At 34.1% G+C, this 27,925-nt stretch overlaps 1 protein-coding gene across 1 annotated transcript; it reads right to left on the reverse strand.

Moving 5' to 3' along the window:
* Window positions 1-16,302: 16,302 nt before the first annotated feature.
* LOC127792449 (glutamyl-tRNA(Gln) amidotransferase subunit A, chloroplastic/mitochondrial) lies at window positions 16,303-27,195 on the reverse strand. Its single transcript, XM_052322937.1, has 10 exons — window positions 26,580-27,195; window positions 22,314-22,625; window positions 21,692-21,871; window positions 21,454-21,548; window positions 21,044-21,119; window positions 20,818-20,895; window positions 20,350-20,443; window positions 20,180-20,229; window positions 18,001-18,114; window positions 16,303-16,804 (listed from the first exon to the last, which is right to left on the reverse strand). Exons 1-10 carry the CDS (start codon window positions 27,108-27,110, stop codon window positions 16,715-16,717), a joined length of 1,620 nt encoding a protein of 539 aa, XP_052178897.1. The 5' UTR covers window positions 27,111-27,195; the 3' UTR covers window positions 16,303-16,714.
* Between the last annotated feature and the right edge of the window lie 730 nt (window positions 27,196-27,925).

Genomic DNA, 27,925 nt, shown 5'->3' on the forward strand with positions numbered 1-27,925 from the left:
TCTCAAATACATTTCTTTAACGATTTTAGAATCAACAAATGTCTTGATATTGAACTTACTTTTACCATTTATTCATAAAAAAAAAAAGTATCAACTATTCTTATGATGTCTGGATAGTGAAATACTATCTATTATATTCAAATTTGAATTTTTAATCTATGTGACTCTTGAGAAGAACTAGTATAAATCAAACTTAGATCTTTTGAAAATGATATCTTTATCGGTGAGATCTATACCTCCACGTTACCACCTCAATGGTTTTAATTTCTTTATTTGTAATTGTATTAAGATAATCCTCAAGTTACCACCTCAATGCATTAAGATAATCCTCAAATGCATTATAAAATTGTGTTTCAACTTTCATTTACCCACCTTTTATACCATGATTGACCTACACTCAATATTTTGTTAATCTCCAATCATTTACCATCCATAGTTTGTTTCTCTTGCATTGTAGTGTGGACCATTTTCTCACTGTTGTCAACATGTGTGGTTTTGTTTATCTTCTTGTTAGATTTTAGTAAATCTTGAACAATTGATTCATTTTACTAGAGTTGCACTCAGTTGTGTTGGTAGATATAGAGATGTCTTTTTGGTTCATAGTGTCAAGTTTGGATATATATTAGAGACATGACTAAAGTACTTAATTGGATAGATCAAATAAAACTTCGATTTGGTAGATCAATCGAATAGGCTAAAGAATGAAAAAGATGAAAGACGGATGGCAGTCGCAAGAGAGTGGGTCGGCGACAACGACAGTAGTAACGGGTCACAGAAAAGACTTAGAGAAGGACAAATAAGACAAAAGACAAACAATAATCATAGACTAGACTCGTAGAAGGACATAATCGACAATCATAGACCATAATTGTAGTTGGAGTCACAAAGGAGAGGGAAGAAACTGAACGAGGAATGGAAGAAAATGAAGATTAGACTCATTGATAGTGACCAACGGTATGTTGGAGACCATAAGGCAAAATCGCAGTCAAAGTCAGTCGGTAGTCGCAAAGGCAAACTAGAATGGCAGAATGTGTTGATTAGGGTTTGAGGAATAAACAAAACATAAGGTAATAAGGTTCAGTTCAATCAGTTTGATCAAAATAACAGTATATTGACAATTTCAATTAATTTATTTTTTTTGTCAAACTAACCAAATCTAACTGGACTAATCGAACCACCAAAAAAATTAACCAAACCAAATCGTTTTGCAAAATTAATCAAACTTTTGCACCCCAGTACATACGATGTATCTTATGCATTATATTTTGCTCACTCAATATTTTGTATTTAATTTATTATATTCATGAGGTTATTCATTCAATTGTGCATATTAATTAGTTTCCACGTTTATTTACTCCATTAACATGTAGAATCCCTTGTGAGCTCCATTGCCTTTTTAGGGGCTTGCATCCATTACAATTTCATTTTACAATTGTGACATATGACAGTCACCTAAATCTTTCATTTGAAATACATAAAAAAAGGAAACTTTTGATCTATATTAGAACAGGCATGTAATTGCCAACTAAAAGGTTATCATCTACAAGTAAAGTTAAAATAATAATTTTTGTTTTCCCTATCTTTTTTTTTTCCCAATAAATGTTTATGCTATCTTTACATGTGCAATATTCTTCTAGGTTCTGAATAAATTATATGCCTCAATAGTTTCATGTAATTTAATATTCTATTTCTTGTTTAAGACGATAAATTAATCCCTTCAAGACCATAATTTTATTATCATAATTTACTCTCAGACCATAATTTACTTTAAATGATCACTCTAATAATCTTTTTATTAATTTACTTTAAATAGAATGATCATTTAGTATTCTATTTCTTATAATAAATAATAAATTGTGCTTTGTACAGGAGAAGGACCTTTCAACTCATTGGGGTCTTATCAATTTTTGTGAGAGATGATGATCTTTGAGCTTTATTACCTGTTCTAGATACTAGGTTTCTATTTTAATCACTCTAGCATTTCTTCTCGTGCATTCACTGTCCTGAAAAACAAAGTACATGAAAAGAGAATTCCGTCACATAAAAGAGTGTTAGAAATATAACAACACACAAGAATTTACATGATTCAACCAAAAATGCCTACATTCATAATGTTAGTGTTGTGTGCCCTAATATTAGATTTGGATAACATCTAGTGAGTTTGTATTTTAATGCATTCATTGTATCTTTGTATAAATTAATAAAGACAAGATTTTCTCCACTCATATTTTCTCCAATCAATTATATAAATGAGTCCCTAAATTTTCTATGTGAGAATCTTATTCTTAAGGTATTGAGACTATGTGACAAGATTCTTTAGTAATAAAACTTCTGAAACTATTCTTAATCCTTAGATTCTTTAAATGAGGACTTCGATTAATCAAGTATGGACTAGTACAAGGGTTACTACTTCATTCACTATGGGGATATTGATGGGAATATGGTGTGTCACGCATAATATGACATTAGATGTCATTAGTAGACCTATGGGTGGTCGTTGGGAATAATTAGTCGAATGTGACGTCGATGACTAATCACATGGCATGGTGGATAATGGCCAAGTCACCAATTTGTGATGGTATGTTGATCCTTAGATTTAAACCAGCATGGTTATTTTGTGTATTAGTGTGGAGGATTTGTTGATGAGCCGAACCATCCAATCGGGAGGTAGGAACGTTTATCTATGTGGTTTTGTATTGCTAGTATATGGAGACAGGTGTTGGAAATAGGATCTATTGCCTTTGTCGGTATTTAATGGGGTGAAGGTCCTATGTGATCTATTATTAATGTGACAGGATAATCTATGACCAGGGTAGATTGAAAGTTAAAAAATATGTTTCCTAAGGTGTCATCTAATCACATTAATAAGGTTTGACACATAGTTATTGAGTTTGTGAGTTTGTCACTCCATGGCTCTCACTCAGTCAGGATGTTAGGTGATGGAAAAATTATAATACATAGTAATCATCAATTGTAATAAATTCACTTGAAGTGAGACTTCACTGCCACTCATACTATCTTAAACCGCTACTAAGCGCTATTTAGGAACTCTCAAAATGTCATTCGAATTTGGAGAAATTCTAGTGATAGGTCAAAGGGTTGACTGATACCGAAAAGAGTTTCAATATTATCCGATTGCTAGCAGGTAGTGAATCTATAAAGTTACACACCATATAGTGTTGTGTTTGATATCGACATCGTATGTCCGAAATATCTCTAAAAATAGTTGGTTAAAAATTTACCATTGGCCCCCCAACTGCTAATAATTGAAAGAGGAAATTAATAATTAACTAAATAGTTAATTATTAAGAGAGAAAGAATTATTGGGGTAGGGTGTGGGCGTCAGATTTGAGGAGAAATTGAATTTGGGGAAAGGGATTAATTATTAAAAGGAAAGAGAGTCTTCTGATTGACTCTCTCATCTTTTTTATGTCTTCTTCTTTTTCTTCTTAAAAAATTCTTTTGCTACTAGAAATATTTTACGTATAAAGGGGATTAATTATTAAAAGGAAAGAGAGTCTTCTGATTGACTCTCTCATCTTTTTTGTCTTCTTCTTTTTCTTCTTAAAAAATTCTTTTGCTACTAGAAATATTTTACGTATAAAGGTCGCGCATAAAATTTTGAGACACAGGTACCAGTGATTCGTGAAACCTCTATGTCTAGCATGAGAAGAGATGATCGGAACAGTGTCAAACTACATATTAGATGTAGATCGACTAAGACCATCACATCTTGAGGTGGATACAATTTCAATATAGAAACCGTTTCTATACTCCATCCTTGCATCTGACAGCAATGATGCATTTATTTATGTATTATTTTAGGAATATGCGTGTTGCTTAAATATCCAAACTATTTATGACGTATATATTATATTTCGTTGCATGTATCTAATACATGGTAAAAATTTTATTCTTACCCGTACTGCTATACTAGTGATTCCTTTCACATGGTCTTACTTAGTGTTTTTTTTTTTTAATTATTTGCAAGGAATTACAATTACAATTGAGGTTATTAATCTTATATATCTTGAGAGAATATAGCTTCAAGTGGTTAGTGTTCCAAGTTTTACTAATGTTGCTTCCCTAAAGTGTTTGTAAAGTATAGGTGTTTGGCCCAATCATCTCTTGGATGTGATATAACCCTTCCCAATTTGCTCACAATTTCCTTTTATCACGTAGGGCATTGGTTCTAGAATAAGATCTTTATACCTTAATGGCTTGTTTCTTACTCTGAAGTTACAATAACTTGCCACTTTCCTATGGTAGGTTACCAGTCAAGTGCTTACTCTATCACTTTGTTCTTTAATAAGGTACAAATTTGTCCTTAGGGCTTCAAAATTCCTTTCTTCATCAAAGGTATTTACCTGGGGAGACCCAATTTTGATTTTTATAAGTAATAAAGCTTCCATCCCATAGTAAAGACTCTACTTGTTGTTCGATACACCCATAAGATAAATAGCAATTCATTACCCCAAGCCCCTTTGGCATTTTCCAAATGAAATTTCAACCCATGCAAAATAGTCATGTTATTAACTTTCACTTACCCATTTTTCTATGGGTATGCAACTGAGGTAATTCACAACTATATTCGCAAGTTGCCATAGAAAGCTTAAAAATCTTCACAATCAAACTGTTTGTTATGATCGGTGTTAATAATCTTGGGAACTCCAAACTTACAGATGATGTTTGTTTAGACCATGGATTCCACCTCTTTTTTTGTTATGGTGGTCAAGGTTTCTGCTTCCACCCACTTTGAGAAATAGTTTATAACTATGAAAAGGAATTTTCACTAGCCCATGGCTTATGGGAAGGGTCTTAGAATGTCCAATCCCTATTACGCAAATGGAATTAGTTAAAAGATAGTTTGAAACTTTGAAATTGGAGCAGACTAAATTGGTGAGTGCCTTTAGTACTTGTCGCATTTTTGAACCTTCATTAGGGCGTCATACTGTAGAGTTGGCTAGAAAAATCCTACTTGGAGTACTTTGGTAGCTAAAACCCTCGATCCCAAGTGTTCTTCTCAAATTCCTCCATGAATTTTTGCTAAGGCATACTCAAGTTCTTGGGGAGAAAGGGCATGGTGAACGTTCGCTTATACAATGTGCCATTAATGAGGGTGAATTGGGCTCCCCAAACTTTCATTTTCTTTGCTTCAATAGGGTCACTTGACAATTCGTTGGTAATGAGATATTGTCATATTGGTGTTCTCCAATCTTCAGTTGCATTGATGCTCAACGCTTCTTTCTTATAAATGCTAGGTCATTGAAGGACTTCTACATAAATTGCCTTACTACTTGTTTCTTTAATTGGGGCTAATTTGGATAGGGTGTTCACATGATGGTTTAATGACCTATTGATCTATACTAGCTGGAAGTCTTTAAACAACTAGGCTAGCATTCAAACTTTATGTAGGTATTGGCACATATTTAGCTCTCTTTCCTTATATCACCCATGGAATTGCTAAATAACCAATTATAGGTCATTGTGAGCTAGTAACTTGTTTGCTCCAAGCTTCTTAACCAAGTTCATACTAGAAATCAAAGTTTCATATTCAACAATGTTATTTGAACTTGGGAAAATAAATTGCAAAGACTATTCTAAGACCTTTCCTTCAAGGGATATTCAACACCATTTCGGCCCTACTTCTTTGTAAGATCAAAGCTTCTTCAATGAACAATGTCCATCTTGGGTCCTCATCCTTTGTTAATTCTTTAATCTATGTGCACTCCATGATAAAATCAACAAGGGTCTGTCCCTTAATCACTTGTCGAGGCTAGAAATAAATGTTATACTCACCGAGTTCTATTGCCTACTTGATGAGTTACATTGACCATTCTAGGCATTGTAATATTTGTTGAAGAGGTTGATTTGTCAAGACTGTAATGGAAGGTACTTGGAAGTAAGGTCTTAACTTTCTAGTATGCTATCAAGATCTTTATTTTCATCCAAAATTTGACCCATTTCTTACCTTATTCTCATTGCAAAAATATATGATTTCTATTCACACCATATGACTAGTTTTTGAATTGAGAAAAAAAAAATATAGAATTCTTGATTCTCTACCACATCTAGACAATAAAATATTTTCAAGAGCAAACAAGTCATAATGATTTTTGTCTCTATTACCAATTATCTTTTGAAACTCAACGACTCAATAAAACTATCAAGTAATTGATCCCTTTCTTACATGATACACCTTTGTAATCTTCTATTAGAGTTTCTCTCAAATGAAGTTACAATCCACCTCAATATGTGTGGTATATTCATGAAATATTAGATCAGATGCAATGTGAATAACCTTTTTGATTGTCACACCAAAGTCTCTTCTTACTCTTCTAAGATACTAAATCTTCTCCATCAAACATACAAAAAACAATGATGGATTTCTTATCTAATGGAGATCCTACTCAATCAGCATTTGAAAAACCCTTTAATTTGGCATGACATCAATCACTATAGAAAATACCATCATTGGGAGTATTCTTAAGATAACACTTAATCCTCATAACTATTTCCTAATAAGTAGTTTTCAGTTTACTATAAAAAATTTGGATAAAAGGAAGTGTAATAAATCAATCACATAATAAAATCAAACACAAGATTTTACGTGGTTTAGTTTTATGACAAGCCTACATCCATGGTCGAAACTCCACAAGATATTTTATTAAATTCACCAAAAATTATAATTTTTGATTGACAAACTTGACAAAACCCTCTCTCTCACACCACCACGTACCCCAATCCCCGAGTGCACCATTTTGTTACACAAGCCTCTCTCTAAAATGACGTGTGTGTGCCTCTCTCTCTCTCTCTCTCTTATATAAAATAAAGTAGGATAAGACCTATTTATAAGAGGGAGCCACCTCCTTATTTCCTATTCCTACTTGATGTGAGATTCTATTCAATCCTTTTTCGTTTGGGATATGCCCCCCTAACAAAATTGGCTCATCACATTAACAATGAAAAACAATATCTGATCTTATTACAACCAAATTATTCAATCTACCCACTAACAAAAGATACCTACTAGGATGATTTAATATCTCACTACCATTAGAAGTGAATTTCACAATCAAATCCATAAAAAGTGCTACCTTGTTTGGCTTCCAACTTGCTTGTATCCTACAAGATGTACGGTTCATATTTTCTTTGTGATATTTTAAATTGTTAGGTTTGTGTAATATAATGGCGAGGTGAATTGGGTGTTTAATAACTTTCAAAAGTTTGTAAAGGTTTTCAAGAAAAATAGGAAAAGAGTGATCTATGAACAAAAAGATAGAAATCAAGGTATGTAAAAGAGATAAATAATTTAGAATGGTTCGGCTCAACCCATCCTACATCTATTATTCTAACTCTCCATTAAAGATTTTGAAATCTACTAAATAATTTCAAAGTTGCAAACCACAACCCTTTACACTAACTAGCTCCCAAGCTAGTTCTTTTAGTACAACACGCTAGGAAACATATAATATAATAAAGATAATGAGAGCAACTGTTGGTGTACTTTTTGTATATTAGTTTTGATGATGAAAAACATATTTTGTTTAATTCCTAAGTCATGAGTCAAGATTGTGGTTTTCAACATAAATCAATTTCAATATCAAGTATTACTTTGTGAGAATGAAATCCAAATGAATTTCAAGTATCGAGATTTCAAAGTCATATTTTTTTCTAAGTCTGGAAGGTTAGCACCTTATAAGGAGACTTATATGAAAATGTTTTCTTTTTAGAAAACTAACTCTTGGTATTTCAATAACTAACATTCATTAGTGATAAAATGATTTTTAACAAATTTTTCAAGAAATAGAAAGTGTATATCTTGGAGATGGTAAAATTGCAAAATCATAAGTTTGTACTAAAACCCAAATTCTACTTTCTTATTCTTATGGATTTTGATTTTTTAGATATTTTTATTGAATCCGAATAGAGGGTACTTTGTTATTTACATTTATGTATTAAAGTAAATGAAAGGTAAAATATAAATTAAGGAAAATGAGGACATTTACTTAAACTAAAGAAATGTAAATATGTTGTAATGTATTGGATTGAATTTACTCTTGCTTGGTAGACTAAAGCTATGGGATCTGTCGACTAACAGTGTGTTTGTATTTGCCTTGGTCGACTAACTATAGGCATTGGTCGACTAACAGTATATATGTTATGGTCTTAATCGACTAACCTTAAACCTTGGTCGACTAACAGTGCTTTTAATATGACTTGGTCAACTAACTCTTTAAGTTTGTCGATAGATGGGTACCCTTAGTTGACTAATTGTGATGCGTATTTTTGTCTTGGTCGACTAAGTGCCTTGTTGTTTTTATGACTTGGTCGACCAACCTATTTTTGTCTGTCGACTAAGCTTGTTATTTTTCTTGATTCTGTCGACTAACCATTTTCATCTGTCGATTAAGTTTCTTTCGTAGAAAGCACAACAGCTAGTTTTTTTCAAATCCCAACGGTCACAAACGGCTAGTTTCCTCTTCAATCTTCTGGGATGCCTATATATACAACTCATTGATGAACAAGAAGAGGCTAATGGATGGGAATGAAGTGAAGTGAGCTTAAGGATTATTTTATACTTCTCGATTTACATTTTTGCTTCAACTTTTCTCTCAAAAGGCTTTGTTCTAAATTTGTTTCATTTGATTCAAGCCTTGTATATTTATTGAAAGTCATTGTAACTAAGAGGATATACTCTTAGAAACTCTATTTTGTATATTTCTTGTTTTTCCTAGCTTGTATTGCTAGAGGGCTTGCTTGAAAGCAAGAGATTGTTTTTCCTAGCTTGTATTGTTAGAGGGCTTGCTTGAAAGAAAAATGTTGTATTTCCTAGTTTGGTGCTAGAGGGCCTATCCGAAGTGATAGGAGGTTTTACTGGATTGTTTGCAAAATCCTTAATGATGAGCTAAGGTAGTGGATTAGGCTTGGGTTAAGGCGAACTACTATAAATCCTTGTGTCCATCTCTTGTTTACGCTCTTTGTTTATTTATCTTTCCAAGCATTTTATTATTTCTCACTTAGTTCACTTATTTATCTTAGTTCACTTATTTATCTTTGCAAACTTATATTTGTCATTTTATATGCTTTACGGTTTTAAACCACTAAAACCTTAATTTGTATCAAAAAGTTTTTCAAGTTCAATTAAGCTTTTAAATTATTCAATTCACCCCCCCTCTTGGTGTGTGCCATATAGGGGTGTTCGCAGTGCAGTTTGGCCGGTCTGAATCATTTTCAGCATGCCAAACCGCTAGTGCGGTTTTTCAACCAAACCAGACCGCGGTCTGGTTTGGGTTCGGCCAAACCGCACCAAACCAAACCGCATTTGCGGTATGGTTTGGTGCAATTTACCGCGGTTTAAAATGCTATTTAAAATCACTAAAAAATATATTTAAAAATGGTAAATAAAGACACAAATATTGGTAAATAAAGACAATTAAATGTAAATAAATAGGAGCAAAAAATAAAGACAAAATAGTGTAAAAAATAAATAGGATGAGCTGCCAATTATTAGATTTTTATAATAATAATTTTTTTTATTATTTTCTTGGGCGGTTCAATTTAAAACCGAACTGCAAACTGTCCAAACCGCAAACCGCGCGGTTTGGACAGAATCCAAACCGTTTTCGACCGCCAAAAAAAAAAAAAAAAACGATCGGATCGGTTTGATTCGGTTCGGTTTGGCCGGTTTTCGCGGTGCACCGATTTTTTTGAACACCCCTAGTGCCATAGCACTTCTATTCTAACAGCAACCACCCTGTTGAGTTTGATTTTGAATTTTTTTTTATGGTGAGATCTAAGCAAAATTTTAATGAACCTTGATGATAAGCTTTCAAATAGTAAACATATGCTTAAAACTGAAATTAGGTTGTCAATCGAGTAAAACTGCTCAATAATCAATGAACACATCTTTTACTTGAATAAAGCTCAAATGTTAATCGAGTAATTATGTTTGGAAGGTTAGTTGTAACTAAATTTCAAACATTACTCGAGCAATTGAATATTTGTAATCGAGTAAGACATGCTAGGACTTGAAGAATTAATCAACTAATACTTAAACTTAATAGAGTAATTATCCTTGAAATTGAGTAAGGAAATGTTTTAGTTGAGTATTAAGTGTTGTACTCGACTAACTTATTCTTTTAATAGAATAAGACCTGAATACTCAAAAGTTTATCGATTATACCCTTGTATTACTCGAATGTGTGATGGAATAACATTACTCAAGTAACCAAATAGTTAATCGACTAACTATTGTATTAGTCAAGTAACTATATCTTTTTGTCGAGTAATAAATCTAGGAGAAAATGACAAATCTCTACCCCCTCTTGGGTGTACACTTATATACTTTCATTTGGTATCAAAGCAAGTGCTCTTATTTTTTTGTTTAACAACCAAGAGTGATCCATGGCCATCCTAAAAGCTTCAATGTTTAAGGAGGCATATCCCATAGATATAGCTTCTTATTTTGATGTCTCATTTTATGATTAGTAAAAGAAAAGGATTTCTGTTTATATGATACTTATTGATTATATATTATAGAGTATTACGAAAAGTGGGTTTGTTTCATAACCAAAATCTAAATGGACTGAGAATGACAAAAACTATTTTTTTTTTTAAATATCAAAGCCATAATATTTTGCATCATGCTTTACATGTAAACATTTATGTTAAAATTTCTTAATGTTTAAATGCAAAGGATGTATTGAACACTCTTAATTCAATATATTGCTCTAATGATTTCTATAAGAATGTTGATGAAAGTTTGCAATGTGAAGATCATTTAAGTCATCAACAAATAGAGAAAATGGAAGACAACTCTTGTAAAAGCATTGACTCCAATACAGGCTTAAAGGAAAGTGAAGAAGAGGAGATAACCTCTACTTTCACACTAGTTCTTAATATTGATAGTGATCATGAGAATAGTAAATTTAATGATATTATTGAATCTCATGATGCACTTTGATATGAAACATTGTTGAATGCTTTAAATGAGCTAAATGCTAAATTTAAAAACATTTTTTTAGAAAACAAAAAATTTCAAAATCAAGTACATTTATTGACAAAAAGTTGGAAGTCTTAAAAAATGAAAATGAATCTTTAGTAGCTTCCAACAAAGCATTTTTACAAAAAGAGTTTCATGCAAATCAATCAATTCCTTGTGAAAATTCATTACATGAAAACTCTATTTTAAAAGAAAAATCTGAAGAAAAATAAAAATAGAAAAGGCATTTCTTGAAGTCACAAAATTATGATTCTTCTTATAAGAAATGCCATAATTGTTGTATATTAGGCCACATTGCATATATGTGTCCTGTAAAAAGGAAAACATATTGTGGACCTAAAATGGTGTGAATTCCTAAGGGTACTAAGCTAATAAATGATTATACTAATCCCCAAGGACTCAAGGAAAAATGGATACAAAAATATCCTCCTAAAGTTTTATGTATATAGAATACAAGAGGACAATTTTAGAAAGAAAGGAAATATATCTCAAGAAAAAGGGTTGTCATTCAAAGGCAACCTAGAAGAGAACAATCATTGGAGGAAGGTACACAATCCACAATGCCTTGTAGGGAATCTTCAATGGAATTACAGTAAAAATCTAGCAAGGAAGTGGCCACCTCCAAATTCATAGCAAGGGCTACAATGCATACCAACATTATGTAAAGGTAAATTATATTTGAGGAACATTTACTTATAATGTTATGGTACTTTATTTAAAATGAGTACAAAATAGCATATCCTAATTGGCAGTTATTCACTTTGGTGATTCTTAATAATTATGCCATTAGCAAACAATACAATGATCACTTGATTTCTCAATAATGCTTCTAAAATGTGCAACCTTTTTGATAATTAAGAAATTAGGTTATATCTAATACTTGAGCTTCATAGAGTAATTATTCTTATAATCGAGTAAGGAAATGTTTTAGTTGAATAGTAAATGTTATACTCGACTAGCTTATACTTTTATTCGAGTAAGATTTGAATACTCAAAGGTTTAATCAATTATACACTTGTATTACTCGAATATGTGATCGAACAACATTATTTGAGTAACCAAAGAGTTAATCGACTAACTAATGTATTAGTTAAGAAATTATATCTTTTAATTGAGTAATAAATCTGGCACAAAATGACAAGTCTCTGTACTTGAGCATTTAGTCGACTAAGAAGAAATATTAATTAACTTCATACTTTAGTTGAGTAACCAGATTTTATAATCGAGTAATAATTCATAATCAAAATGTCAAGTCTCTATACTTTAACACTTAGTCGACTAAGAAGTTGATTTTGATCAAGAAACTTTATACATAGTCAAGTAAAAATTATTTGACAGAAAGTGAGTCTATATATTTGAATTACTAATTGACTAACTATCAAGTTTACTCGAGTAACTATATATCTTACTTGAGTAATAAGAAATTTTATTCGACTAATGTTGCACTAAATTTTAAAAAATTAGCCATTACAGACAGCATTAAATGAACATAGTTTTCAATTTCAGACAATCAAACCATTATGAAAAGATGTCTAAACATTATTTCATGTAAGTTAACAATGTTTGAACTTAAAAGAGCCTAATCTAACTGTTGTAATGCATAGAAATATAAATATCTTGAAGATTTACATGTTTTTATCCTCCAGACAAATCAACAAGTGCATTAAAGAAGTAGAAACTATAAATACCCATGACATGCACAAAGTTGAGGCTATTTGAGTTGATAAAAAAAATGTTCTCTATAAGAGAATGAGAAAGAAAAAGAAAGTTAAGCTAAAAGCTATCATCCTCTAAGTTTATTTGTTTACAAATTCTTTTATTTCTAGAGAGAGTGAAGAGCTTTCCTTTTCTATCTTTTATACTCTCTTTGTATATTTGTAAAATCCTTCTTGAGGTTTCTTTCTTATTCTTTTAGATGGCTATTTGCTCTATGAGCTCTTGCTCGTATTCCTTGAGAACTGGTATTCTTGTGAGCTTGTGCTTTACATTTTTCTCTTTGAATTTACTGAAGGTTATAGTTGAGCCTTATAAAAGCTATTGTAAAGGTTGTAACTGACCCTTGGAAAAGCTACTGAAAGGTTTCAATTGAGCTTGAAAAAAGTTGTGTAAAAGATTATAGCTGAGCCTTACAAAAGTGATAGTGTTTGCCTCTCTAAACAGACACAATCTAGTGTATTTGAAAAATTCTTGGTGAAGAGTTAAGATAGTAGAGTAGGCTGGGTTGTGTCGAACCACTATAAATGATGTGCTCTATCTATTTTGATTCTTATAATATTGATTTTCACAATTCAAGCATTTTATGTTTACATTTTTAATATTATTTTCAAACTACAAAAAGAAAAGAAAACAAGTTTTGTGTAAAAACTTTTATCAAACTTGAAAAGTTTTGAAACACCCAATTCGCCGCTCTCTTGGGTGTACACTCTTATACTTTCACATTCTCAAAAACACTCATCTTTCTAAGATATCAAGCTAATACAAGGTTTTGAATAAATCTTTACAATGAAGAAAAATAGCCTTGACTAAAAATGAGAGTGAAAGATCAAACACAAGAAAACTTGAGAATGTATAATATGAAACTTGAAAGCCCAATAGTCAATCTCTCTCCTCAAGCTTCAAATCTTCTTCTATATATAGGTTTTGTCATCATTTTTTAAAGATATAGTCATTAGATACAAAAGGATTGAGATATCCAACCTGTAGAGATCAAGTACAGTTAGCCATTGAAATTCCTGTGACAAAACAAGTTGATTGATTTGAGTCATTGGTCAACTGCTTTTCAAAACTTTAACTGGGTCAGTCGACAATTTATAAAAACTAGTTGACAGGTCTTAGAACTTTTAACTAGAAATGATACAGTAACAATTAATAGCAAGTGATCAAGAGCATGCAAAATAGATGGTCGACAATTAATAAGAACTAGTCGATAGTTTTACTATAACGATTATATAAAAGTAAAAATGTAAGAACCAGTCGACAATCTTAAATATATGGTCAATAATTTTGATAAGAAACTTTGATATTTGATTTTAAAATGAATGTTTCAAGACTCTTTTAATACAACATTAATGCCTTGTTTAAATCAAGTATTTTCAAATTCAATCCAATAAAATACTTTAGACTTGGTATTTAGTTTGAAATTTGGATTGATGAAATGTGTTCAACTTATCAATGTCCTATCACTCCCTATAATAACAATGTTATTAACATAAACAATCAAGAATATGCACATAGAATTAGAATGCCAATAAAACACGAAGTGGTTAATACTAGAATGTTGAAGACCAAATTCTAATCCATTTCAATAAATCACCCAAACCAAGCATGTGGAATTGTTTCAAGCCATATAAAGAGACTTGCAAAGTATACAAACATAATCAAACTTTCTTGAGCAACAAACCCTAGTGGTTGCTCAATATAAACTTTTTTATAGAGATCACAATAGAGATATTGACACAAGATATAATTTTGTGAGAGATATTGTTACATGAAAGAAGGTGTACTTATAGTATATCTCTACACATAAGATGATAGTAGATCCGTTTACAAAAGATTTATTCTAGAGTCATGCTAAATTCTTGGAAATATGTAAATGTTAATTGCATTGTGGTATTTTGTGAATAGTGACATATAATATTTTTTCCCAATTTTATGTCAAGAAATTATTCATATTTCATTTTTTAATTAATGCCTATTGTGTTTTTAGCACACAAATTATTTAAAGTCTACACATATATACAATGCGCTTAGTGCAAGAATTAAAGGTATGTCGGACAAATGATTAGTTTTTTTCACACAAGCAATCACATCTATGACTAAGTAATGCATAAATGAAAGATAGTTTTAAGCATATCACGAAAAAAGCTAATAAGAGTTTAAGTTTAAAACAAAATTGCTTGAATAAGTTATCAAGAATTAAAGGTATATCGGACAGATGATTAGTTTTCTCACACAAATAATCACATCTATGACTAAGTAATGCATAAATGAAAGATAATTTTAAGCATATCACGAAAGAGAGCTAACGAGAGCTTAAGTTTAAAACAAAATTGCCTTAATAAGTTATCAAGTTAAAACTATAAAAGATATTTAAAATGTGAAGATCTCACTTTTCACCTTATCTGTCTAGGAATGCTAGGTAAAAGTCATATTTAACAAATATGTGAAAAATAGAGTTGTGAACTCAAATTAGATAGTGACTATATCTGAACTATCACATGTATAGTATTTATATAATAAAAGACATACCCTCAACAAGAAAAGAAGAATAATATTATAGCACGTGTTTTATATTATGTATATAAAGTTTGACCAAAATAAGATAATAAAATATATGAATCTTTTCTTTTAGTTGTGTGAAACTCTCAAGATCACCAAAATATTGTAAAATACTTTTGACCTTTAACTGTTTCTCAAAGTTAGAATTTGGTGTTGCTAGCTTGGAATGCTACTAAGATCATGAATAATTCGATTGGATAAAACATATTTGGAAAAGCGATTAAATTATGATAAAAAGATTTTAGGAAAAAAAATAAAATTTATTTAAGTGTCACATTTAGCTATATTCATAGACCGATCAATTATAATCCTTCGGTGGATTATAATTGTGAATACAAAAAATATCGAGCAACTGACTAATTGATTTGAAATCCAAATGTGCTTGAATGACTTTAAGAGATATGAGATATAACATACAAGTTCTACTTAAATAATGACTAATTGATTTGAAATCCAAACGTGCTTGAACGATTTTAAGAAATATGGGATATAACATACAAATTCTACTTAAATAATGAAACTACTATATATAACTAATAGTTGTATAATAACGAACTCTCGAAGAAAATGAAAATGAATATATTGGTCGCACACCCTATATTCCTATATAAAACTTATAAAAAAAAAAAAAAAAGAGTATATTGACAAATGGAAGCCATCATGTATGAGTTAGAGATGTAATAAATGTGGGTTATGAATCTGAGTCCCGGACCTAGATTGGTCCGCTCATAAAGGGTTCTAGTCCAGATCCAAATCTGCTATGTGCAGTTGGACGAAGGACACTGCAATCTTGCAGTTGAACCCACTTCCTCCTATTGTGAAGTAAGCGAGCAGAGGATGAAGGAGCATACTTATGACTATGCTAGCATACATATGTGAAATATATACAACAAAAACGATGAAGGACCCATAGGAAGGTTTTTAGGTAAGAAACAAACTCTCAAAAGCAATTTCTGTGTAAGTAAGGCTTTTAGGTTGAGTAACAAAACGATTTCCATTATTGTGATTTTGTTTTTAAATTAGTGATTCAACTCTAAGGTCCATGTTTTATTTCCGCTGCAAAACATATTTTATCGCTTGTTTATGGTATTCGCACACCATGATCATACAATTTTCCCAACAAAGCACAACCAATTAGGTGGGCTGGTGAACAATCTCCAACTACAGCTACTAGATTGCAATTTGCCAAAGCTACCAGAAGCTGAACCTTGAAAATTGAACCGGCTTGGCTGGTTAGAAACCTAGAAAACTATAAATATTGCTGAAATTGCATGAAGCAACTTCGAGATGACCTGCCAGATCGAGTCCTAGAATCATTGCCTTCTGAAAATATGAATTGCATGATTTGTGAGATCAATGTGCCATACAATTTGCACTGCCATCATAATCAGCTTCGAGCTCCTCATCATTTACAAGATTGACCGGTGGCTATCATACAAAGTCATCAGCTACCAATGGCGGAACAAAATTAACACCTTCAAGAGTCTGCTCAAAGATATGGCCTACTTTGAGCAATTTTTCCTGCAGTTGGGAATTTAAGAAGTTCAAAACACAGAAAAAAAAAAAAAATGAAACATCAGGATATCAGATGTGCTTTTGTTGTTAGAAGACACATAGGATCCAAAACAATAAAAGACTGAATAATCGAGTGTGTAAACTGATTTATGTACAGCAGTATTTATAGACTATAGAAGATAAAAGTATAGCCAAAATAACCCTTACCAAGATAAGACTAATAAAAACCCAATCAAGAGAAGATAAACCTTATCTAAATCAAGAGAAATCTAATCTAATCTAATCTAATCTAAAAGCAAATCTAAGTTGATCTAATTCTAATTTGCTAATTATCTCTAACAGTTCAAAGCGGCTTGGCTTCTCAAGTGATTTTGTAGATCTATTTTGGAGAGTGACAACTACTGGAGAAAGCTGAGAGAAAAGATATGGGTTTGGTTCTCAGACTCCTGGTAAGATGACTAGTGTGTTCAAATTACGCTTAGAATAGCATAATGTATTTGTATAGTTTTGTTGCTCCTACAGAGGTACAATGGCTGACTGTTGCCATTCTTTTCCTTCAGATTCTCTTTAGAATCTAACTTTTTCAAGGTCCATCCAGTACTGGTAACTGGAATCAGTTATGGCTTTATTCAGTGTACTTCGATTTGAAAGGGGTCTAAGAATGGCATATTCTCAGTTGTTTCTTTCTGTAAGGCCCATGCAAGGAAGGGGGCTAACTCCATTCCTTGGAGGGGGAAGACACCTTACGATGGCTTTCTTTTGTGAGGATAGTGGCTTGGGTTCCATTTAATCATTAACAATTCGAGAGTGATTGTTTTGTGAAAGATTGGTGTTACAAGTATAAGAGACTAGTGAGAATCATCTCCTCTGTCGACTGTAGAGCATTGACTAGGGAGGTATAAAGTGCGATCTTCGTGGTATTCAATATGGATGGGTAATGTCATGATCGGTGACAAACCTCCTGCGTCGTGGAAGACTGCATTCCGTATTAAAGAACAAAGACAGTATGGTAAACAGTTCCATTATGTGTTATTTAGAATTTATGGAGGGGAATCAGCATGTTTATGATAATTCATGTTTACTAATCAAGTACCAGAGATGTATAAGCCATCACTCAATTTTTTGAGAAAACTGAAAATAATAAGAAATCTGGTGACTTGGGTCAATCAATCCCTATATGCAAATATGAGAATATGTTCTACCTCATTAAATGCTGCACCAATTATCTGAACGCCAACAGGAAGACCTCTGGACCCTCCTTCGACAAATCCACAAGGCAAAACAAGTGCAGGCAGACCAGCTAAGTTAACATTTACCTATATGAAGAACAAAATCTCTTAAAATAAGTACAAAAACCTGTTACAAGGATTTAAAACCAGAGTTTTGTTTTTTTTTTTTTTTTTTGGGTGGGGGGGTGGGGGGGAGGAACTAGTGCGCGCACACAAATATAAAGTCTCCAAGTCCAATTATATGTGGAAGGAAGCAGCATTCATGAAACTGATGGGACAACGAAAGATGAACCATCTCAAAGTCTCCAAGTCCGCTTAATAAAAATACAGAAAAGAAATAAGAAAAAAATCCATATAAATTACCAATCAACTCAAACTGCAGAGATGAACCAAATGCAACTAAGATCAGGCTGCCCAACAGGTCAAAACATTTAATAACTATTCCTAGCACCTAAGTGGCAATGAATATCACAAACTATGTCAGGCATGCAAATTGGCTATGAATACCCAGCTAATCACTTCCTAAGTTGTGCCTTCCATGTACACATGAAGGAGTTCAATTCCAAATTGGCTAGGATTGATATTATCAATAAATTAAACCCATTAGAATCTAAAATTTCCTAACAGCTCCAACAAAGTCTCCAGACTATTTAAAAGATGTAAATTTCCCCAAGGGTCAATTGGTGGGAGGAGTTAGCAACATGAACCTTAGCTGATTTCCAATAACAGAAATCCCTGTTTCATATAAAAAATAATAATAATAAACTCCACTCTGAGAATTGTGGTTGGGAAATCTGATAAATTCTTGCACGGATGGAATGGCTATGGACCTCTGATGAACTTGGTCTTTGTTACGCATGACAAACATGGACAGAATATGAATACCAAAATGGACCGAAAATAAATGAATTATAAGAATAATAGTCTTGTTTTTTTCCCCTTCTTTCTTCTTTTTTTCTGGTGGGGAGAGGTAGGTTGGATAGTACCGTAGCAATAGTTATGGCATGTGTAATTTCATCTCCATCATATATGTGTTTGTAGGTGTTGGTATTTAGGATGTAAAGGCATCCATCACTACTAATAGGGCTTTATACTTTGTGGGATGATGAGCTCACTTGCCAATTGAGACCTAAGACTTGATTAACACCTAAATATCAATATTAGCATTACAATAATAATGAAATTCAATTGAGTAATTCAATCCAAAATTAGTATCCTTACAGCTCTGCTGGTTTCATTTTCTGCCCAACTAAAAATTGAGAGATAGAGCAGTTTTATTATTGATCTGGACATGGCCCATACAAGAATACACTACCTAGATGTGGCAAAAGCCAAAACCAAGCAATGTATGGGGCCTATATTTTCCAACTTCCAGTCTAAATGCTGCACTCAAGCTAATCCAATCACATCCTTATCAACAAAAACCATTGAAACATTTGAAATTTCATATAAATCTTTGGAGCACTAAGAATAGCTTCATATGATGCAGATGGAGTTTTGGTGCAAACTTATAGGTTTACTTTCCAGAGACCATAAAATAGGCCTTAAGAAAAAGGATTCTAATCATTTTGCTGAAGTGTTAATGAATAAAAAATTGTACTTATCATTGTTGTCATCATCATCACAAGCTTTAATCAATAAGCGCCTACATGGATTCTACATCTCCAGCCAGAAAACTGGTCAAAATAAAAAGTCTTACCAAAGTTATCCACAAACTAAGGGAAGGACCAAAGCTCCATTTATTATCAAAACCAGCTCCAACTAATAAATTCCGCCATGGTATCACATCATGCTTATGTCCATTGAAGTCTATTTAATCCAGCTACAATCATTTGCAGAAGAGAATATATACCCTTATGCTTCATATCAGAGTAAGCACATTTCATATACCTATTACATAGTGTCCGGACTGACTCTTTTCCATGCTAAATGCCTATAACCAATTGACAAAATTCATTAATCAATCAATCAACTGTGTCTAAACTTAATAGTTGCAGTTCTGAGACATATACTTTGGCTGGAGGGAATGTTTTCACTCTCTCCTGCACTAACCAACACCCCCCCCCCCCCCCCAAAAAAAAAAAAAAAAAGAACAAAGAAAAAAAACCCAATCGAAACATCAACATTGTTTAAACAGTATAGACAGACTTACTGTCATGATGTCCCCTGCATACATTGCCAACGGATCATTTTTCTTTTCACCTGAAAAGGTGCCAGATTTCTTGGGGTCATTTACCAAAGCAGAGTGAGAAAATAAAACAAGGAGAGCAAACATGAAAGGGAATATTAGCAATGAAAAAGGAGACGATTTAATGGCCATACCAATTTTATAAGCAGCAGATGGAGCAGCTGGCGAAATCAGGATATCATTTTTGTGCAGCACTTCCTTGAAGCTTTCCTGAATTAAGGTCCTCACCTATAACACTATTACGATTATAAATTCTTCACATAATGGAAATATGATGTCAACAAGAGTATAATGACCCTATTCATAACAGAGATAAAGGACTAATGTGGCTTTACACGTTGCTGTGAATTTTTAGACATTATGACAAAAACAAATTAGTGCATTCTTTACAATCACAGAATGAACCTATGGTAGAATAATAAAAAACCACTACTAAGCCCAGTAGTTGGTCAAGTACCACATTTCAATTTGTGAGAGAAATTCCATCTTCTTTTTCATTATATGGTGTTCATAAAACTAAAGAGACCTCTGGGTACCACTCACTACTGAATCATCTATATTCTGTAGAAACAAAGAAAAATTCAGCAAAGCTACTGAGATACCTGCTGGGCTCGCTTGTAATAGGCATCATAGTAACCAGCTGAAAGGGCATATGTTCCCATCAGAATTCTCATTTTGACCTGTAAAAGATTATGCTCATTAGTTATTTGATAGTCAAATTTCTTAATAAGCATGGACCCATCCAAAATTAAATTTTCCTGCTGTCAAATTTCTTAGACACACATACAGCAAAGCCATCAGTGCTGGGCCACTAGATTTGTTTCATACCTCAGAACCAAACCCTTTAGAGCGGGAATCAGCATAAAGGGAATTCAGTTCATCAGCAGGAACTTGATTGCCATACCTGGATGTTAAAGGGAAATAAAGGTAAGTAATCCACCAGGATATCTAATTTACTTACTACAAACTCAACAAGCTTCTTTTCCACAATGATTTCAAAGTTCTTGTAAAAATTTCATTCATAAACCTAATCCTCACTGTCAACTGTCAGGTTTAAGCTTCATGGGAACTAAGCCTTCTCAGCACCCCCTCCCTCTCAACAAAAGGCATGTGCTTCTTCTTCTCACAGATTATTTTATTATTAAATCTATTTTTGTGGTTACTGCAGTACATGTGCACCATATGTATTCAATAAAACGTATAATCAAATACGCAAGAAGAAACTGCATTTGAACAACCTGACACCATCATAACGAGATAAGTTGGAAGATGACTCAGAGGAAGCAAGGATATAGTATGCAGGTAGCCCAAGGGAGAAGGATGGTAGTGACACCTGCAAGTTGGATAAAAGAGAAAAAAAAAAAAAAACCCAGTAAGGTAAAAAGGGACAAAGCTTAAAATTTTGCAGGAAGATTTGGAAAGAAAATGCACAATAAATAAAAACTAAGAATATAAAATCCACAAAAAAACAAAAACCTCTGTTACAATGCATCCTAATTCTTCCAAATGGGAAGCAGCACCACGAATTGAAGATATTACTTCTGCATCAACACCCTCCTCAAGAGTTTCACGAATTACACCAACCCTTAATCCTTTCAGTGGTTTAGATTCCAATGATTCCTTGGAGGAGAATTGCGATATGAAGTTGGGAACTTGCTGAATAAGAACATTATCAAAATTAAAAAGGAAAAAGTAGCTACTCAGCCACAATGCAAGATAATCTGACATCCCAGATTTCAAAGTTCATCTACTTAAAGCTCAGACAGACCAACAGAAAGTGCTCATCCATAATGATATGTAACTAGGAATGGTTTAAATTACTTGTGCCAGACTTACAGAATCTTCAATTGCTAGTTTTGCATGTCAATGCATGCATGCATAAAGGTGTAATGTCTATCACTTCCAAGTAAGTCCTGTTACTTTTCCTTTTGACTAAGCATCAAATTTTTATAACTAGTCAAGAAGTAGAAAGAAGCATAAGATGTTCAAACATACCTTCATCCATTTGATATATATGATTGTAGGTTGATAACACATAAACTTCAAGTTCATAAAATAACCATCAAATATGTATTACCAAAAAACAAGAACAACTTACTCGCTTACTACTAGTGGCATCAAATCTATCATGGCCAGAAATTGCATGAAGGAGAATCCCTGTGTCAGAAACTGAGGAACCAAAGCATCCAATAACATCCAGCGATGAAGAGTAAGCCACAAGTCCATATCTTGACACACGCCCATATGTTGGCTTCAATCCAACAACACCACAAAAAGATGCCGGCTGCCTTACACTTCCACCAGTATCACTTCCCAATGACACCACACACTGCCTAGCAGAAACAGCCGCAGCTGAACCCCCAGATGACCCTCCTGGCACCCTTGATAAATCCCAAGGATTCGCAGTCACCTAATGAACATAAGACGCACCTGAGCAGACCATCAACAGCATACTTAAATCTTGAATAAATGGAAAAGATTAGAAGGCTTTATCAGCAATATGCAATTTCACTTTAATCGGAGAAAAATAAAGGAACCAATTCAAAATTATGTAACCTTATTTGCTTACTTAAGACAGGAGAGTGGTTTCGACAGATAGTGACAATCAAAATTTGATGGGTTTATCATTCATTGCCAACCTCATCTATAAGAAACAGGATCCAACATCTGATTCTTCCAAATCAATATGTGCAGTTCAACTCAAGAAGACCCAACATGACAATTCCAGGCTTTCCTACAACAGATTTTTAGTGTTTAAGAGTACCAAGAATCAAATGTTCATTTGGTTATGTTATTTCAGTTAGCTTGGAAACCAAAATTCTTCAGAAATGTTTTGGAAATAGAAGACAGGGAACAAAATATATTGGTAACAAATTAAATTTCATGCAAACTCAATCTATAAAGTTTAGACAATTATCATGTTTGAGGAATATACATCCTTTACATATGAGCAGATTTAATAAATTTGAAGGTAAATTCAATAGACATTAAGAATTGACATCAAACAAATCTAAAGTGCATAGGTGCCAATAAAACAAAATTTAGAAACAAAGGCCAAGTTGTTCAAAGGTGCATATGACACTGTGTAAACATCAATAAGAACAAAATAAAAGGGGTGGCGTAGGCAGCAGTAACGGTTTCTCTGTGGTTATCTAAGGACACATATTCAACCCCAAAAAAGGAAAAAGTATGGAGCAAATTACACTGACCACCTCTGAGGTTTGTGCTAATTACAAAAGACTATCCCCAATGACAAAGTACCCCTCCATTAGTTGGATGTTAAGTAGGTGGGTGAACTGACCATTTTGCATCCGTTCAATGCCGGGGGTAGGGGGGCGGGAGAGCCAACATTTTGGGCAAGTGGAAAAAGACCAAAATACCATTGATAGAAAGGAGTGCAAAATTAACTCCCACATCTTCTCACGCAATTAATGCATGACGAAAGTGCTCTAGACATGAGGTAGATCAGTTGGTGCCTTAGTTGAGACCACTTTGGCAAGTTCTCAAGGGAGGTAGACAAAAAGATGAGAAGGGAGGGGGGAAATTGCAAGCAACAAAGCAGGGGGGAAGATGGCGATCAGAGATCTGTGTCGATGAGAAGGGAGGGGGTAACTGCAAGCAACAAAGCAGGGGGAACAATTTCACTGCCCCCCCCCCCCCCCCCCCCCAAAAAAAAAAAAAAAACACCCTCGATCTTATATTTGCAGACGAACTGGCAATGGATGAGGACAACCATGGTTGAACACCTGTTCTCTGTTCTTGATTTTTTTCCCTATTTCTCTTTCTCCTCAAAACGCTCTTTGTACCCAAACTGTAAACCAAACATGGTAGTGGCTTTTCTTCTCTCTTATCAGCTTCTCTTCTCTGAGCAAAAACCCCTCTTAACAAAACCCTAATCAAGTTTTCTGAAAACTTAATCAGTTTTTTCTTTGATTTCTTGGCTGGAAACCTCTTTCCAAGCCCCCCCCCCCCCCAAAAAAAAAAAAAGAAAAACATTTTAGATACACCCTAATCGACTCCAATCCCTAATTGACAAAGGTTTCCTGAAAACATCTAATCAAAATTGGGGTTTGTTTATTGTAGTTGGTTTTTGTTGTATGATGATGTTTTCTGATGGTTTTTATTGTATAATACTGTAATGATGTCTGGCAGTGGGCTTTTGCTGTATAATGATGTGTTTTGGTAGTTGGTTTTTATTGTATAATGCTGTTATCTGGTATGTTAGTTGTTATCTTGTTATCTTGGTAAAAGGTTATTAGTGGGTGTGCGATAATGTGTGTCTGTGGCAGTGTGCATGTGCAGTGAGTTTTGGTGTACTATGTATCTGTGTGGCAGTGTGTTTGTGCTAATGTGTGTGTGGTTTGCTATTTAAACTTTACATACTGTAAAGTTAAGAAAACATACTTAGAGAACCATTGTCCTTTCAAGTTTCAGGATGGCCTCCAAATTTTTTGATTTAAGGGTCCATTTTCGTGGATCCCTTTCAATTGTTTTTGATGTGGACCCCGATAGCACCTGCCTCCTTAGACTTTATGATTAATTGCTGTTAGGCTGCATGCAGAGGATTGTTTGGTATTTTAGGTATGGTATTTACTGCATGTTATGGTTTCCCTAATTCAGATGCCAGGATAAGAAATTAAAACTGACAATCTGAGGATGACTTAATGACAATGCTTGTGCATAACAGTGATATAGATGCGATTGACATTTATCTAGTTCATGTAACACCCAACCACTAGCTACTATTCCACCACCCACCTCAGAGTTAGTGGCTAGGATCGAGCTGTAGGGTAAACTTAAAAAGAAGAGAGCTACAATTGTGGATTTGGATCGTCTGCTCCTGCCTCATTCTTCATCGCAGGCCAGCGCTGTCTTTGTTGATTGGAGGCCTTTGCATGTGATGGATTCCCATAGGGCTGCTCTGCTTTTCCTTTTGGCCCTTTCCTTCTTTAGGGCGGAGGTTTGTTGTTGTATGCTTCTCAGTTTCTTTCTGCCTCGCTTGTTTGAGGCATTTTAGTTGTAGCCTTGCAGCTCTCCATTGTTTCCTGTTTTGCTTTGTTTTTCGGTTCGTGTAGTTTTCGTGTTTGCAAGGTATGCCCCTGCTTATTCTTGTAGACGCTTTGCACTTTTTCTTGTTTAATGAATTTTTATTTACCAAAAAAAAAAAAAGAAGAGATAGATGGCACAGAACAAGATTAATTTTTATTTACTTTGGTTTCAAGCGAGGATGAGGTGGGTACAAGGAGTTCTGACATTGCCCAGGGAAAAAGGGGGCGAGGGGGTTCACAGCACTGTTTCTTATATGTCAGATTATGAGTCAGGGGAAGAGGGTAGGCCTTATTCTCCTGACAATGACACTCACATTGAAGCTGAAAATGTTGATAGATACATGTGGGGCAAGCACTTTTAGGCCTCTAATTCAGAGTTAATCAAGTTTGATTTGGAACTAGTTTTTGAAGATGTTAAGAGATTTTTGGGCAGTCCCAAAGGACTATTCCATATAGCAAGGTTTCCAAATGGTTAGGTTAAAAAAGTAAAAAGAGTTTTGAGTGAAAACTGTGAGCGTAGGATACATACATCTCCACTTCCTGATGGTAGGACATTCCAGATGAAAACCTTAGGTTCTAAACACACGTGTGTTGGAAGTCACAGGAATGTGGAGGCAACCTCCACTAGGTAGCTCACAAGTTGTTTCACAAGAATAAAGCTGATCCAGATGTAAACTTGACACTGTTCATGCTGAGCTGTTAAGGAAATATAATGTAGAGGTTGGGAAGGTTAGGCTTTAGAGGGTTGAGTGAAAGCAGGAGAGTTGGTAGAGGGTGACCATGGGCAGACCCATGCAAGGCTGCCTGCATATACCATGAAAGTTAGGAGGACAAACTGAGGTAGCATCATTAAGATGGAGCTTGAGAGGATCTCACCCAACTTAGAAATTCCAACCTTCAAGAGACTTTTTATGTCGTATGCAGCTGTAGCAGGCTGCAGAGCATTTGCTGGCTAAGATAGGTGCCATGTGAAGGGGGGGCCTTATGGGGGCAACTATGCTGGTAGTGGTAGCTACTGGACTCGATGCCAACAGTGGGTTAGTTCTACTTGCAGTTCGTTGTAGTTAAGTCAGATTGCAGGGATAGCTGGTGTTTTTTCTTGGGCTGTTCGAATAACATTATAGGGGATTCGTGTAACAGTACGCCTTCGACCTGTACAAGACCCAGGAAGATGAAGAGACAGTTTGCATGGACTTGGGGATCAGTCGGGCCGAAGATTTCGAAAAAAAAAAGGACATTTTCACTAATCCAGCTGAAAAAATAAAGACTGATAAAGTAATACAAAAAAAACAAAACCAGAGAGTGAAAGCTGGAACCTGGTAAGCGGAACCTTCGGTAGAACTCCCCATGCCGAACTCATCCAAATTAGTCTTGCCAACAATAATCGCCCCGCTCTCTCTCAGCTTGCGGACCGCCGTAGCGTCGAACGGCGGCCGATAGCCCTCCAGAATCCTGGACCCGGCCGTGGACGGCATGTCGGCGGTGCAAATGTTGTCCTTGACGGCGACGAGTACTCCGGCGAGGGGGCCGAGCTCCTCATTCCTCTGGATCCTGCGGTCGATCTCCTCGGCCTCTTTGAGGACGGTGTCGGAGACGTGCAGGAAGCTCCGGAGGTGGGGCTCGGTGCGGCGGAGGCGGTCGAGGTAAGCGGCGGCAAGGTCGACGGCGGTGGTCTGGCGGGAGAGGAGGGACTTGCGGATGGTGAGGATTTGGGGAGAGGAGGAAGGGTTTAGCGTTGTTGGGGAGGCGTGGAGGGCTTTGGGGAAGATGATGGAGCGGTGGGATTTGGGGCGGAAATGGAGGAGGAGGAGGCGGCGAGGGTTTTGGGATGAGGCAGCGGAGAGCATTTCTACGGAGCTGCTTCTTCCACTGGCACTGGCAGTGACACCAAATGTAGTGTTATCCACTGCCGGCGCCTAGTCCTCGGTTTCTTCCGCCCCTTCAAATTAGTAACGAATTGTGAAGTGGCTAGGGTCAGAGTTTTTTTTTTTAATTTTTGTTTACAGTAATTATATTTGAATTTGACATCTATCTACATTAAGTATATATTATATTTTTGTGTTATAAAAATTATATTAATAAAATAATTTTTAAAATATTTTTCATGTTTCTGGTTTAAAAAATAAAATTTATTTATTTTAATAATATTTGAACTCATAATTCCTTAAATATTTTTATACATATATCAAGACTCATTTTATTTATAAAATTTAAAAATATACTATAACCATCAAATAATACTCACTTTTATTTAAATTCTTTTCACACATACATAATACAACTCGCCCTCCTAATTGTTTGATAAGGCAAGCCTGTATGTAACTGTCACATTTCAAAAATATTGTCACATTTGTTGCCCCATTTGATTGCTTTTTTATTTAGAAAAAGAAAAATTAATTCTAAATTAACAAAGATAAAAAAAAAAAAAAAACAAGGGAAATATAGATAAGGACACTTAACCTAAGGGTTAAATTGGATAGTAAATTTTAAAAATAGCCAAATAAATCACAATAATTTTTAGATTGAGGATCACATTTAATATTGTTGAGTTGCATGATCTAGATGTTTTGATGATAATTGTAGGGTAAATCACACCAAAGATCACTAAACTTTTGTGTGTTTGTCATTTTGATTAGTAAATTTTAATTATTTTCAAAGTGAT

The sequence above is a fragment of the Diospyros lotus genome, chromosome 15 (genome assembly GCF_014633365.1).
Source record: "Diospyros lotus cultivar Yz01 chromosome 15, ASM1463336v1, whole genome shotgun sequence".
Lineage (NCBI taxonomy): Eukaryota > Viridiplantae > Streptophyta > Magnoliopsida > Ericales > Ebenaceae > Diospyros > Diospyros lotus.